The sequence below is a fragment of the Salvelinus alpinus genome, chromosome 2 (genome assembly GCF_045679555.1).
Source record: "Salvelinus alpinus chromosome 2, SLU_Salpinus.1, whole genome shotgun sequence".
NCBI classification, from domain to species: domain Eukaryota; kingdom Metazoa; phylum Chordata; class Actinopteri; order Salmoniformes; family Salmonidae; genus Salvelinus; species Salvelinus alpinus.
In genome coordinates, this window is record NC_092087.1 from 108,912,335 (window position 1) to 108,929,131 (window position 16,797).

Genomic DNA, 16,797 nt, shown 5'->3' on the forward strand with positions numbered 1-16,797 from the left:
AACTATACATAGTTATACAGGATACTACAGTTATACAGGATACTACAGTTGTAACTATACATAGTTATACAGGATACTACAGTTATACAGGATACTACAGTTATAACTATACATAGTTATACAGGATACTACAGCTATACAGGATACTACAGTTATACAGGATACTACAGTTATAACTATACATAGTTATACAGGATACTACAGTTATACAGGATACTACAGTTATAACTATACATAGTTATACAGGATACTACAGTTATACAGGATACTACAGTTATACAGGATACTACAGTTATAACTATACATAGTTATACAGGATACTACAGTTATAACTATACACAGTTATACAGGATACTACAGTTATAACTATACACAGTTATACAGGATACTACAGTTATACAGGATACTACAGTTATAACTATACATAGTTATACAGGATACTACAGTTATAACTATACATAGTTATAGAGGATACTACAGTTATAACTATACATAGTTATACAGGATACTACAGTTATAACTATACATAGTTATACAGGATACTACAGTTATACAGGATACTACAGTTATACAGGATACTACAGTTATACAGGATACTACAGTTATAACTATACATAGTTATACAGGATACTACAGTTATAACTATACATAGTTATACAGGATACTACAGTTATACAGGATACTACAGTTATAACTATACATAGTTATACAGGATACTACAGTTATAACTATACATAGTTATACAGGATACTACAGTTATACAGGATACTACAGTTATAACTATACATAGTTATACAGGATACTACAGTTATACAGGATACTACAGTTATAACTATACATAGTTATACAGGATACTACAGTTATAACTATACATAGTTATACAGGATACTACAGTTATAACTATACATAGTTATACAGGATACTACAGTTATACAGGATACTACAGTTATACAGGATACTACAGTTATACAGGATACTACAGCTATACAGGATACTACAGCTATACAGGATACTACAGTTATACAGGATACTACAGTTATAACTATACATAGTTATACAGGATACTACAGTTATACAGGATACTACAGTTATAACTATACATAGTTATACAGGATACTACAGTTATACAGGATACTACAGTTATAACTATACATAGTTATACAGGATACTACAGTTATAACTATACATAGTTATACAGGATACTACAGATATACAGGATACTACAGTTATACAGGATACTACAGTTATACAGGATACTACAGTTATACAGGATACACAGTTATAACTATACATAGTTATACAGGATACTATACATAGTTATACAGGATACTACAGTTATACAGGATACTACAGTTATAACTATACATAGTTATACAGGATACTACAGTTATACAGGATACTACAGTTATAACTATACATAGTTATACAGGATACTACAGTTATAACTATACATAGTTATACAGGATACTACAGTTATAACTATACATAGTTATACAGGATACTACAGATATACAGGATACTACAGTTATACAGGATACTACAGTTATACAGGATACTACAGTTATACAGGATACTACAGTTATAACTATACATAGTTATACAGGATACTACAGTTATAACTATACATAGTTATACAGGATACTACAGATATACAGGATACTACAGTTATACAGGATACTACAGTTATACAGGATACTACAGTTATACAGGATACTACAGTTATAACTATACATAGTTATACAGGATACTACAGTTATACAGGATACTACAGTTATACAGGATACTACAGTTATAACTATACATAGTTATTCCAAAGGTGGGCTACTTACTATCCACTGTTTGCAAGCCACCGTTGCTGATCTATTTCATTTATTTATTTCACCTTTATTTAACCAGGTAGGCAAGTTGAGAACAAGTTCTCATTTACAATTGCGACCTGGCCAAGATAAAGCAAAGCAGTGTGACACAGACAACACAGAGTTACACATGGAGTGTAACAAACATACAATAATCAAACATCAATAATACAGTAGAAAAATAAGTCCAAGATAAACCACAGAGAACTGTTCCTTTATTCAGGACATTTAGAATGATAACGCATTACAGATTATTGTCCTGTTAGGACAGTTTTTTGTATTCAGATCTCTGAAATGCACTCTAACTATGTAACATTTAGTGCCTCCTTATGTTACGCTGGGAAAACAGTTTTCATGGGCACAGAAATCCTAAATAATTTCAGAGTTTGCTTAAAGTACCTAGGTGTCTGGCTAGACTGCAAACTCTCCTTCCAGACTCATATCAAACATCTCCAATCCAAAATCAAATCTAGAGTCGGCTTTCTATTCCGGAACAAAGCCTCCTTCACTCACGCCGCCAAACTTACCCTAGTAAAACTGACTATCCTACCGATCCTCGACTTCGGCGATGTCATCTACAAAATAGCTTCCAATACTCTACTCAGCAAACTGGATGCAGTTTATCACAGTGCCATCCGTTTTGTTACTAAAGCACCTTATACGACCCACCACTGCGACCTGTATGCCCTAGTCGGCTGGCCCTCGCTACATGTTCGTCGTCAGACCCACTGGCTCCAGGTCATCTACAAGGCTATGCTAGGTAAAGTGCCGCCTTATCTCAGTTCACTGGTCACGATGGCTACACCCACCCGTAGCACGCGCTCCAGCAGGTGTATCTCACTGATCATCCCTAAAGCCAAAACCTAATTTGGACGCCTTTCCTTCCAGTTCTCTGCTGCCTGCGACTGGAACGAATTGCAAAAATCTCTGAAGTTGGAGACTTTTATCTCCCTCAACAACTTTAAAAATCTGCTATCCGAGCAGCTAACCGATCGCTGCAGCTGTACATAGTCCATCTGTAAACTACCCACCCAATTTACCTACCTCACCCCCATACTGCTTTTATTTATTTACTTTTCTGCTCTTTTGCACACCAGTATCTCTTCTTGCACATGATCATCTGATGATTTATCACTCCAGTGTTAATCTGCTAAATTGTAATTATTCGATTTATTGCCTACCTCATGCCTTCTGCACACATTGTATATAGATTCTCTTTTTTCTACCATGTTATTGACTTGTTTATTGTTTACTCCATGTGTAACTCTGTGTTGTTGTCTGTTCACACTGCTATGCTTTATCTTGGCCAGGTCGCAGTTGCAAATGAGAACTTGTTCTCAACTAGCCTACCTGGTTAAATAAAGGTGAAATAAAAAAATAAATTTTTTTTTTTAGTGGGACTCATGGGTGGTGTCTTTTATGTCCCAGTTGTTGTTACTAGTCAACTTTCAGTGGACACCCCCATTGTGTCTTTCAGAACCCCTCCTAAAAAACAAGCTTATATTTTGGGTTGGATATTGCATCCAATTAGTGTTTTAATCAATGGCATTTCCTTAGAATGCTCATTGGTCTTTCAGTTGTTAATCTTCTGTTTGTTGTGTACCAAATATTTTTGTTTATTTTCATTGTTTTCTCCTGTGAAGCCATTATGTTGCATCTATGTCTGAAATATACTGTATAAATAAAACTTGATTTGATTTCAACAAATGAACCCAATGACTGACCTATCAACAGACTCTTGGTCCATCTTAGTATGAAAAACAGTATCAATCCCACTTTTCCAGCCTGCTGAAGGCGTGGTGGAGTGTTAAACACCACCCCCGGCCGGGGGCTTGAGGTGGTCTCTCACAGCTCTGCTGGTGGAGTGGTAAACACCACCCCCGGCTCTACCAAGGGCTTGAGGTGGTCTCCCACAGCTCTGCTTATGTCATGTTCTGTGGCCTTGCCGTTCCATTTCTTGACTGCCCCTGCAACACAGAAAGAAACACATTTAGTCATATTATATAAAACATTCAAAGTAATGGATGTGGAGCATCTATGGCCTCAGTTACACCTGGCACCTAAATGTGACTTCTTCATTTGATCACTCCAAGCTGCATTCGGTTCAGATCTACCAGGATGGGCCTTTGACATAGTCTGGATGCAGTCAGGCCACTGAATATAAATAAGCAATGTAAAGAGATGGGGTGAATGAGTGGGGAAAAGTACATTTTACACAAATTACCTTCATAATATCAAAGAACAAATGTGTGTGCCTGAGGGGAAATAAACTTTCATACAGCCAAAAGGGGTGAGAAATTACACCAATACAATTTGCACTAACGTAAATAAACATAGATGATGGAACATATTCCCTTTTGCTTACGTGATGAACCACTAAGGGGACAAAGATATTTACCATCTAAACCATGTGTGACCTCTCACCTCTCTGGCTGTAGAAGTGTTCTTCCTAACCAGTCCCTCAACAGCTCTCTGACTGAGCTCCACCCTCACTGGGTCTTCAGAGGAGAGGAAGGCTGAGGAGGGATGGAAGGATGAATGGATCAGTCAGTCAATAAAGTTGCTGTCTGACAAAATCAATATTTTAGTAGTTCATTAAAGCAAATAAGGCTTTATGACTGCTGAATACCAACAATCAATCACTTAGATCATGTATTTCCAGGTAGAGATACATCCTTGGAACGTCCCTAGCCCATTGAAGTTGACATTTAAAATGGTTAAGGTAGGGGTTATGGTAGTGATGTCCCAAGGATTCCAGATAGCATTGACCATTGTGCATTATTATGTCTCTTTTACATAACAGGTGTAAAAGAAACACAGACAAGACAAGTAGGCACGCAATGGATTATGGTCATTGTAGTTAATTACGTTTTATGTGCTAAACTATGTAGAATATTGGCCTGTTGGAAACTACAACTCTACTTCATCACACAGTTCCGTCTGGATCTGATTTATCTCAAGAGAAACTACAACTCCCTACTACATCACACAGTTCAGGCTGGGTCTGATTTATCTCTAGAGAAACTACAACTCCCTACTACATCACACAGTTCAGTCTGGATCTGATTTATCTCTAGAGAAACTACAACTCCCTACTACATCACACAGCTCAGGCTGGATCTGATTTATCTCCAGACTAGTTCCAGACACACCCTCTCGGCAGACAGGCCAAAGGAGCTTGCCCCAATTCAGGGAACCAGTGATCTACTTCAGAGGAACTGTGTCTAGAGTGATTTCCTGTTGTTTTGACACCTCACTAGAAGACTAGAATAACTAGGATTTCTACAAATTCTACTAATTCTTACCAAATAAAGGTTGATTGTTTGAAGAAATGTCAAAGTCTCTTTTTATTGGTTAGAATTTCCACCACAGTGTGCAATAATAACCTTTTTTCCACTCATAGTGTGTTCATACTGTATTGGAGCAGCAGCAGCTGACTGTCCAGTTCAACATCAGTTCACCGTCTCACCTCATACTGTATTGGAGCAGCAGCAGCTGACTGCCCGGTTCAACATCAGTTCACCGTCTCACCTCATACTGTATTGGAGCAGCAGCAGCTGACTGCCCGGTTCAACGTCAGTTCACCGTCTCACCTCATACTGTATTGGAGCAGCTGACTGCCCTGTTCAACATCAGTTCACCGTCTCACCTCATACTGTATTGGAGCAGCAGCAGCTGACTGCCCGGTTCAACATCAGTTCACCGTCTCACCTCATACTGTATTGGAGCAGCAGCAGCTGACTGTCCAGTTCAACATCAGTTCACCGTCTCACCTCATACTGTATTGGAGCAGCAGCAGCTGACTGCCCGGTTCAACGTCAGTTCACCGTCTCACCTCATACTGTATTGGAGCAGCAGCAGCTGACTGCCCAGTTCAACGTCAGTTCACAGTCTCACCTCATACTGTATTGGAGCAGCAGCAGCTGACTGCCCAGTTCAACATCAGTTCACCGTCTCACCTCATACTGTATTGGAGCAGCAGCAGCTGACTTGATCGTTGATGCTAATCATCATGTGTTGAATCTGAGAGTAAATAGAGCCGACTACAACTCTAAAAATGAAGGGTTCAACTGGAGTTGTTCTCAGATCCCCTAAGAACCGTAGGGTTCTTGGTCAATGAAAAACAGCCCCAAAAGGTTCTTCAAAGAACTTGTTAGAAGGTGGGTTCATCGAGGAACCTCCGTTGTTGCTGGACTTCTTCCGGGAACTTCGCAATTACAACTGAAAACGATGGTGACACGTTTGGATGCGACAACAGTTAAAAAGGTTAAGTTGGGTTGATGTTTGGCTCTGAATATGTCTCGAAATAATTTATATAATAATATAACATACTAATAATGAATAACGATTATGGAAGACAATGATGGTTTTCTGTGAATAGCTTCCATAACGTTACTATAGCTAATTACCGTAAATATTAGAAAGCCGGGTTTGACCGTCGGCGTTGTATGAGCTACAGTACAGTACCGTTATCTAGCTAGCTAACGTTATGTCCTAACTAGGCACAACTAGGTTTGGATTATTTCCCTCAACTATATTATTTCCCATATGTTGTATATCGTTTCCATAAAGCCAACATGGCTTAACACTCATTAACGTAAGTTTCCAATCTAGAGCAGTTCTCACTTTTGTGATAATGAACTAGCTAACGTTAACTAACTAACTAAGGACGGTGACCTGTCCAGACGAGATGTTACAACGAACTGAATCGTCAATGGAGGTCTTCCTCTTTATATAGCCTGCTACAGCATGCAATACTATTAACTCACAAGGGGGCATAACGTTACATGGACAATACTATCCCATTTTGGAAACGTTACATGGACAATACTATCCCATTTTGGAAACGTTACATGTACAATACTATCCCATTTTGGAAACGTTACATGGACAATACTATCCCATTTTGGAAACGTTACATGGACAATACTATCCCATTTTGGAAACGTTACATGTACGCCCCCTTGTGGAGGGAAATTAATATCTTAGATGGAAGCTGTAGATGGGATTCAAATGCATGGTATTAATAAAGTGTCTAGACTACCTCTTTTGTATAAATGCCCTTCAGAATCCAAACACAGTATTGCCACGCAGCAAAATGTTGCGTATAATCTTTCAAGTCAGCCTGATAAAATATTGAACAATATGTGTACAAAGATATATTGAAATGTGATATTAGGCCTGTATGGCAGTACTATATTGGCTAGTGCTTTCTCCAATATGTTCTTCTATTTTACATTACATTGTATGTCAATGCCATTTATCTTTCAATATTTATTTATATATATATATATATGTTTTAATGCTTGTAAGACTATTCTTTGACACATTTTCTCTTCCTTTGAAATTCGTATAGGACAGAACATGGACACAATGCAATTGGGATCAAGAAGAAGGTACAGATCTGTTGTAGGACAGCTGCATTTGAAGTGTACATTTAACCTACATAGCAGTCAATACAAACTGACATCTATTAGCATACAAATGTGTGCAAATTATCTTTTCAGATCTTCTCAGAAATTAATCAAGTCCATGGAATGGATATAGACAAAAAGATAATTCAAGGACCATCAGAGGTCGAGAGGCAAGGCAGGGGTGAGGACATCATCCTGCTATGTTGACAGTCCCTGAAGGACAATACAGAAGAGGGATTTGCTCTTATTCCTTCCCTTTCTCTAATGTATTTTGTAATAAAATTAGCAAGTGTAGTAAGATCATTGCTTTAACTTAACTAGGACTGGAGACCACAGCAGCGATTCTGCCCTACCTCTTCAATGAGGACCCGAGTGGCCTTTATGTCCGTGACAAGGTATGCCTATGCACCAATCATCTGTTTCTTCATAAACATAGGTGTGCCTGCTGATATAAAACTACAGCTGAACATTTGTTATGTTCTTTGTTAATTGTATGTGTATTAATCTTTTCTTACTTTTGTTGACACAGATTTCACCGCTCCTCACTCCTTTACTGCACATCGGTGGAAATCCATTTCACCATGAGAGTGAAATCCCGCTGGCCTTTGATGGGGAGAGCATCCACACCCTCGAGGACGTCCCCATGGGACTTGGGGCTCTGCTAGGGCTGTATTTTTTTATTTTCCCTTAAATGTCAGATAAACACTTATGTACTGTGTTCTGGGGATAAGAGAAGTTGGGGTGAAGTTACCAGGGCCGGCCATAAAGATGGCAAACTTCCTAACATAACTAAGTGGATATGATATACACACTAAACCTGAAAAATCTGTATTTAGCATCAAGTCTACAATATTGTTAGTTTACCTATGATTCATTTTTAATGTATGTTGTTTTTATTGTACATCATTATTTATATATTTTAAATGTCATGAAAAGCACTATACAAAGTAAATGTATTATTTATTATGGTCTGACATGTCTGCAGAAATGTTGCAATATTGTAATGTGTTTTGTTTGGTAAATTGTTTTGTAAATATTAATTCACAATTGTGGTGCCACTAAATAAACAATTAATTATTTTTGTCAATATTGTTATTAAAATATGTTTTTGTAATGCAGGGAGGGTGGACAGGGAGTTAAAATAATGAACCCCAAAAGGTTCTTAGAGGAACCATGATAAGGGGTTCTTCAAATAACTTTTAGGGGTTCCCCCACAGTTTAAATTTGAAGAACACCTAAAGGATACTCCAGGAACCTATACTTTTTAGAGTGTATATTGATTAAAGTCACCTTGTCCGAGAGACATTTACATAGTTTATACACAACCCGATTTGGGATGACTATTTTGGGGCGAAATAGCGACCACAACAGACAGACCTGATATCACCCATAATTCAACGTCCTTGGACGTCACAAGCTGAGTGGGTATGACCAAAGTTATTCTATTTAGCTACACTTTGTAGTACATTTTTACACTATAATAAATGTTTCTGATGCCACATAGCCCGTTTTCAAAGGGAGTCGTTGTTTTTTTTGTCTGAAAGTATTTTCTCAACTGCGATACCAACTCCAGTCAGCAGATGGCGATGTGCGTCTTTCAGGTGATTCTGCCACTGTGACCTATAATCTAGTGGAAGGGACGCTTCTTCAACAGCTAGTCAGCCACCTTGGTTCACTAACTTTATGGAAAAAATGGTTTATTCAAAAAATCTAGCAACTCCTCTCATACTGGGAAAATACAAGAATTCACACTCAGAGCCTACGAGGCTTTTCTAAAAACTACACTTTGTGTGGTTCGCTCACCTCTTTTTTTTAAACTAGGTTTGAGATTTGGTATCCACTCGGCTCGCTGCCGCTCAGATCAAAGGTGGTTCCATCTGCTCCGTTCCCAAAGTGTGGTCTCCCTGAGATCCCAAGTTTGAGGGATCCCTGGTGTACCATTTACCCAGGTCATCAGGAGCGTCACCAAGTGAAGATTAACATCCCCAAATGTGGTTAATTTCTTTCATATCAAATGAGACAAACTTATCACACAAGTCAGTTATTCTTAAACTAAATCTTTATTCACTTAATAAGGGAGCAGGTCAATACAACACACACATATAAAGTGAATCAATTGAGTGCTCTACGATAATGATGGCTGGTTGATAAATCACCCCCAGATGATTCATTGAGAGCCACGAGACAAAAGTACAAAGGTCTTTTACAGCCAAGATACACCCCTTTCAACCTACATGACCAACAGCAGATGTATAGAATGGGTCACAAGGTTAAGATTTGTATGAAAGATACTTATAATTCTCAGCAGACAGTATCTGCTGTAAAAACAATACTCTTTGTGTAGAGACCAGGGTCTGGCCCTGGGGTCATCTCTCCCTGGTACCATATAGAACAGAAACATTAACTCATGCTCTGGAATAAGGTCTCTATAGGTTTTATCACCCAAAAGACATTGTATATCTCCTGTCAGTGTTACCTCCCAGTGGCCCATCCTCAGTAGAACACACAGACACAATAGTTCTAAGAACCCTCTATTCTGTTGCATAAAACAACCATTTGATGCAATAAAAGTATTATAACATAATGTTGCAGTTTTGCTCTCAGTGTCCACTGAAAGTTGACGAGTAACAACAACTGGGACATAAAAGTCACCCACCATGAGACCCACTAAATCTGCCCAAGAAGAGGCAAACAAAAGAACTGGTGTTTTTTTTATACGTGCTAACGAGCTATACGTGTTAACGAGCTATACGTGCTAAAGTCCAACCTCAAAACATAAATGGAAAAACAAAAGCCTGGAACACCTTTCCCCTTAAGACAACAAATAAATCCTATAATTTTTGTTGGACAAGTTTGCTCACCACCAACAGAAAACAACTTCCATTTCACATTATAATCAATTACAATGCTTCACCTTCTACAATATAAACATGGTGTCTACTGGCTGTCAACAATTAAAAACAAGAAAAAACACGTATTTCTAAATAATAATATACAATCGTATTATTTTTTTCTCCTTTTTCATTCTATAGAATACTAAAACTCAACAAACTTCTAGAACTCTCGTCCCCTTGGAATGAGCCCAAACAAAACTCATCTCCAATACGGAAAACCGTGCAGTCAAAATAAATTGTGATCCATGGCAACGCAATGGCTAAACGCAAAACTATGACTGCCCACCCTTGAAACAATCAGCAACCAAGTTGTTCTTACCACAGACATGTCTGATTTCAAGAGGCAACTCCTGCAATAACCATAGTAACTTTCCAAATCACTGCGGAGCTTCTCTCTCTTTTCAGAGTTCACTCGATAGGCATGTTGTTGGATCGGGGCCCAGTCTCCAATGTCATGCTCTAGTACATTTGGGTTGGCACATCTGAGAATTAAACCTGCTATTCTAAAAGAAGGGCAACAATGTCAATATAATTATACCCGTAAATTGTCAGTTGATTGCATAAATAATTATGATTACTAAAAGTTACATGAATTGTAAATATGAATGATCAAACCAAATGGACACCCCTTTGTTAATATGTATTGTCAATAATTCACTTAATGGTAAGGCATGGTATAATAAAAAATGTTGAAAAAAATATTTGATTGCATAGTCTTATTTTCAACGACTTTTCAATTACACTGTGCTAGGTGGGATAGCCTCAATGTCAAAACACAGTTTTAACGTGTCCAAATCAATAACCAATATGCAGAAACAGTTTGGGATAAATTGAAAACCTAAACATAACATGTGCTATTTACACAAACATCTGCCACAATAATCATATTTCCAGAAACGTTGTTTTGACAAGTAGCAATAAATCACTGATATCAATTAGGGGGGAAATCAGGTTGTACGTGATATTGGAATGCATTTAAATGTAGGGGTCGCTAAACAAAGGAACGCAACACTTATTTGTCATAACTAATAAATTTCATGCTAAAATCATTTGTGCGACAGGAAGGAGATGAGGTTGCACGTCCTGCTAAAACTAACAGCTCAAAAACCACACGGAATCTGGGAATAATGTGTCCTTACTAAATCTCATAAATAGTACTCTTCCAATTCAGAGCCTGGATTTTCCCCCTGAGGCTAATATCCATATCATGTTGAAATCAATAGAACAGGGGACAAACGATTAGGGTTCTACATTGTGACATCATTAAAATACTCCTACTACAATGTTAAAACATTCTACATTGTGACATCATTTCATTGATATCATGAAAACTCCTTCATGTACTTTCTGATGATTAGTCAGAGAACTTTTATCAGATTATCTCTGGTCACAGCTATACATTGGCTCTCCTGTGTGTGTTCTCTTGTGCATTGTCAGATAGCTAGATTGAACAAAACTCTTCCCACATTGATCACAGCTATAAGGTTTCTCTCCTGTGTGTATTCTCTGGTGCACTGTCAGATAGCCAGATTGACAAAAACTCTTCCCACATTGATAACAGCTATAAGGTTTCTCTCCTGTGTGTGTTCTCTGGTGCACTGTCAGAGAGCCAGATGCAGTAAAACTCTTCCCACATTGACCACAGATGTAAGGTTTCTCTCCTGTGTGTGTTCTTTGGTGTAAAGTCAGAGAGCCAGATGCAGTAAAACTCTTCCCACATTGACCACAGATGTAAGGTTTCTCTCCTGTGTGTGTTCTTTTGTGTAAAGTCAGAGAGCCAGATCTAGTAAAACTCTTCCCACATTGATCACAGCTATAAGGTTTCTCTCCTGTGTGTATTCTCTGGTGTACAGTCAGATTGCTAGATGTAGTAAAATTCTTCCCACATTGATCACAGCTATAAGTTCTCTCTCCTGTGTGTGTTCTCTGATGCATTTTAATGCCTGATGAGTTGAATCTCTTCCCACAGTCAGAGCAGCAGTGAGTTCTCTTCCCTGTGGATCTCTGCAGGTGTTTATTGAGGTGTTCTGATCTGGAGAGACTCTTCTCTGCCTCGTCAGCATCATGAGGTTGTTGAGGCTCCCCAGAGGATCCACGATAGTCCCGTATCTCTCCTGTGCGAACAACAAAGTCAGATGATTAAAGGCCCACAACAGTGGAAATCCACTGTTAAAGGTGATGCCAACAGCGTAGCCACGATGTTGTACAACAATCGACGTCTGTAATGAATGTTAAAATTATTTGACAATTGTCTTAAAATGAGCAAGAATAGTCATATTTCTACCCGACAACACATATAGAAGTAGGACTAGTCTACCTGGTTACACATATAGAAGTAGGACTAGTCTACCTGGTTACACATATAGAAGTAGGACTAGTCTACATGGTTACACATATAGAAGTAGGACTAGTCTACCTGGTTACACAAATAGAAGTAGGACTAGTCTACCTGGTTACACATATAGAAGTAGCACTAGTCTACCTGGTTACACATATAGATGTAGGACTAGTCTACCTGGTTACACATATAGAAGTAGGACTAGTCTACCTGGTTACACATATAGTAGTGGGACTAGTCTACCTGGTTACACATATAGAAGTAGGACTAGTCTACCCGACAACACATATAGAAGTAGACTAGTCTACCTGGTTACACATATAGAAGTAGGACTAGTCTACCTGGTTACACATATAGAAGTAGGACTAGTCTACCTGGTTACACATATAGAAGTAGGACTAGTCTACCTGGTTACACATATAGAAGTAGGACTAGTCTACCTGGTTACACATATAGTAGTAGGATTAGTCTACCTGGTTACACATATAGAAGTAGGACTAGTCTACCCGACAACACATATAGAAGTAGACTAGTCTACCTGGTTACACATTAGAAGTAGGACTAGTCTACCTGGTTACACATATATAAGTAGAACTAGTCTACCCGACAACACATATATTAGTAGGACTAGTCTACCTGGTTACACATATAGAAGTAGGACTAGTCTACCTGGTTACACATATAGAAGTAGAACTAGTCTACCCGACAACACATATAGAAGTAGGACTAGTCTACCTGGTTACACATATAGAAGTAGGACTAGTCTACCTGGTTACACATATAGAAGTAGGACTACTCTACCCGACAACACATATAGTAGTAGGACTAGTCTACCTGGTTACACATATAGGAGTAGGACTAGTCCACTTGGTTACACATATAGAAGTAGGACTAGTCTACCTGGTTACACATATAGAACTAGGACTAGTCTACCTGGTTACACATATAGAAGTAGGACTAGTCTACCTGGTTACACATATAGAAGTAGAACTAGTCTACCTGGTTACACAAATAGAAGTAGGACTAGTCCACTTGGTTACACATATAGAAGTAGGACTAGTCTACCTGGTTACACATATAGAACTAGGACTAGTCTACCTGGTTACACATATAGAAGTAGGACTAGTCTACCTGTCCTGAGCACAAATGTAGATCTATTAAATGTCAAAACACCTGATTACTTCTTATCCCTTTCACAAATAGCCTACAGCTGTGTCTGTCGAGAACTCACAGGCACGGGAAACTGAGGGCCCAGAATATTTTATACAATGTTTCAAGTTCGTTATGGACAGGCCATGTGATTTATAGGACATCTTTTGCAATATTTTTATTTGTTGGCTTTATGTAGGCTATTTTTTACATAGGTGGCAATGGCAATAAAAGTTACTTTTAGATTTGTATAATTTTCATTTAGATAGAATGTAGATTAATCACAGACAATGATTGAGATACTATTATAAATGAAATGAAACTGTTCCAGTAAAATGAACATATGAAAATCATAACTGGCACCAGATCAGTAGAAATGGTAAGATACATTTGCACTCCAAATGTAGGTTGCCGACTGCTTGTGTAGCCGATTACCAGCAACGTCAGAATGTATGAAGGACAGCAAGAGGAGGTGGTTCAGGAAGAGTTTCTTCTCTTCTGGTTGGGCGTTATTGATGTAATGGCATGAAAATAAATGCTGAATATTATACAATGACTTATCAACAGCTCTAACAATTTGACCCTACAGGAAATCTACACTGGCAATTCTAGAATATACTATATATCCTAGAATCCTGGTTAAACTATCATTATGACATCATGGATGAATTCTAGAATATACTATATAGCCTCGAAACCTGGTTAAACTATCATTATGACATCATGGATGAATTCTAGAATATACTATATTTCCTAGAAACCTGGTTAAACTATCATTATGACATCATGGATGAATTCTAGAATATACTATATAGCCTAGAAACCTGGTTAAACTACCATTATGACATCATGGATGGCCAGTCCTTGTATTCATAGTGTAGTGGATTCAGGGGGTTGCCCTGAGCTGGACTCAAACCTGGGTCCAGCGACTGTCAAGCCAACACCTTATAACTGTTATGCCAAAATGTCTGAACTTCTTGACGAGTTCGCTAGGTTTTGGGTTACGGTTGATACAATAGCTTTCTCTATGAATTTGAGAGTGGTTACATTTCTCCAGACCCCATCCCAGCCCCCATCCCTCAGCTGTTTACCAAACCAAGTCTCTGGGCAGCCATTTTGTTTCTGTTTAAATCCTAGGTTGTCCCTTTAAAAAAGCCACACAAGAATCATCAACCAATAACAAAGCTGTAATTCCACCACTATTTTGCTAATAAAATGATGGATGAGGGTGGAGAAATGTAACTACTTTCAAATTCATAGACAGACCTATGGATGAAAGGGCTGACCATCCATGATATCAACATTATAGTTTTAACCATGTTGAGGCTATACAGTGTTTATTTACATTGTTGCTAAACATTGGAGTAAAAAAAGCTTATTCTGGGTTCTGATGGGGTACAACAGTTGATCTAAGCTCATGAGGCATGTGTTATGTTCTTCAAGAAACAATGGCTATAAATAAATAATTTAAAAGTCAAAATATGGATGTAGCAATTGCAGATTTCCCCTTTAACACCACACATCCTTCCAGTTCTCTGCTGCCAGTGACAGGAGCGAATTTCAAACATCGCTGAAGCTGGAGACTTATATTTCCCTCACCAACTTTAAACATCAGCTATCTGAGCAGCTAACCGATCGCTGCAGCTGTACATAGTCCATCTGTAAATAGCCCACCCAATCTCCCTACCTCATCCCCAAACTGTTTTTATTTACTTTTCTGCTCTTTTGCACACCAGTATCTCTACTTGCACATCATCATCTGCTCATTTATCCCTCCAGTGTTAATCTGCTAAATTGTAATTCTTCGCTACTATGGCCTATTTATTGCCTACCTCCTCATGCCTTTTGCACACACTATATATAGACTCTCTTTTTTTCCTACTGTCATTGACTTGCTTATTGTGTTATTGGCTTGTTTATTGTATGTTATTCCATGTGTAACTCTGTGTTGTTGTCTGTGTCACACTGCTTTGCTTTATCTTGGCCAGGTCGCAGTTGCAAATGAGAACTTGTTACTATGGCCTATTTATTGCCGTGCCTCCTTACTCCATTTGCACACTCTGTATTTCGATGTTTCTATTTTGTTATTGACTCTACGTTTGTTTATTCCACGTGTAACTCTGTTTTTTTGTCTCACTGCTTTGCTTTATCTTGGCCAGGTCGCAGTTGTAAATGAGAACTTGTTCTCAACTGGCCTACCTGGTTAAACTATCATTATGACATCATGGCCACCTGGTTAAATATCATTATGACATCATGGCCACCTGGTTAAATAAAAAAACAGAGTTTGTGTCCCTGTTTTTAAGACAGTACTTACTAGTGTTAATCAGGGAACAGTCTCTCAAAACCATCTTATGGCTAAGTTCATCCTTAGAACCATTGGATGCCTTAAGATGCGTTTGGGAAACCGGGCCCAGATATCCAGTTTCCTCCTCCTCCTTTTTCGATGTGACAGTCATGTCCCCCTCCTCCTCTTTCACCCCAAAAGCTGCATCCTCCTCTTCTTTTACTGTAAAAGCCTCTTCCTCTTTGAACGCGTCTTCCTCTTCTTTCACTGAAACGTCTTTATCTTCTTGTTTAACTGTAACAGCCTCACCCTCTAATTCTTGTTTTACTGTGATTACCTCCTCTTCCTCCTCCTCTTTCACCAGAGCTTCTTTCTCCGTCCAGCAGTCCTCCTCTTCATTAACAAGAGAGTAGCTTAGTGACCTCATGGTTGGAGATGTTAGCTAGCTAGGCTAATGCTAACTTAACCAGCCCGCTAGATGAATGAAAACAATACCGTAAATATGAAAATTATGAAATTAAAAGGGATAACTAACTAGGCGACAGAAGTGGGTTTAAAATACAGTGACTAATATACACTAAAGCGTCTAAAGAGCTTTATTGGTTCGTCTATTTTGTCTAGCAAGCTACAGAGGTGGCTGAATTACTTTTGCTGCTGCTGAAAGAAGCGTTCCGTCCACTAAATAATACGTCACAGTAGCAGCATTGCCTTAAAGTCGCAGACCGCAATCTGCTAAATGGAGTGGGTAACGCAGTTGAGTAAAATGTAAATAAAAATTTCAGACAAAGGTAGGTAGGAATCTGGAACATAGCTAGTCCTAAAATATTAATTAGCCCCCCTCCCTAAATAATTTAATATC

The 16,797-nt window shown here is 38.4% G+C and overlaps 2 protein-coding genes across 2 annotated transcripts in view; one reads left to right on the forward strand and one right to left on the reverse strand.

Annotated features, from left to right (window-relative positions):
• Window positions 1-16,797, forward strand: part of LOC139548923 (zinc finger protein 180-like) — a 51,605-nt gene that overhangs the window by 10,010 nt on the left and 24,798 nt on the right. The window lies entirely within an intron of this gene.
• Window positions 10,791-16,561, reverse strand: LOC139549238 (zinc finger protein 664-like). The gene is made up of 2 exons (XM_071359483.1): window positions 15,969-16,561; window positions 10,791-12,278 (listed from the first exon to the last, which is right to left on the reverse strand). Exons 1-2 carry the CDS (start codon window positions 16,363-16,365, stop codon window positions 11,542-11,544), a joined length of 1,134 nt encoding a protein of 377 aa, XP_071215584.1. The 5' UTR covers window positions 16,366-16,561; the 3' UTR covers window positions 10,791-11,541.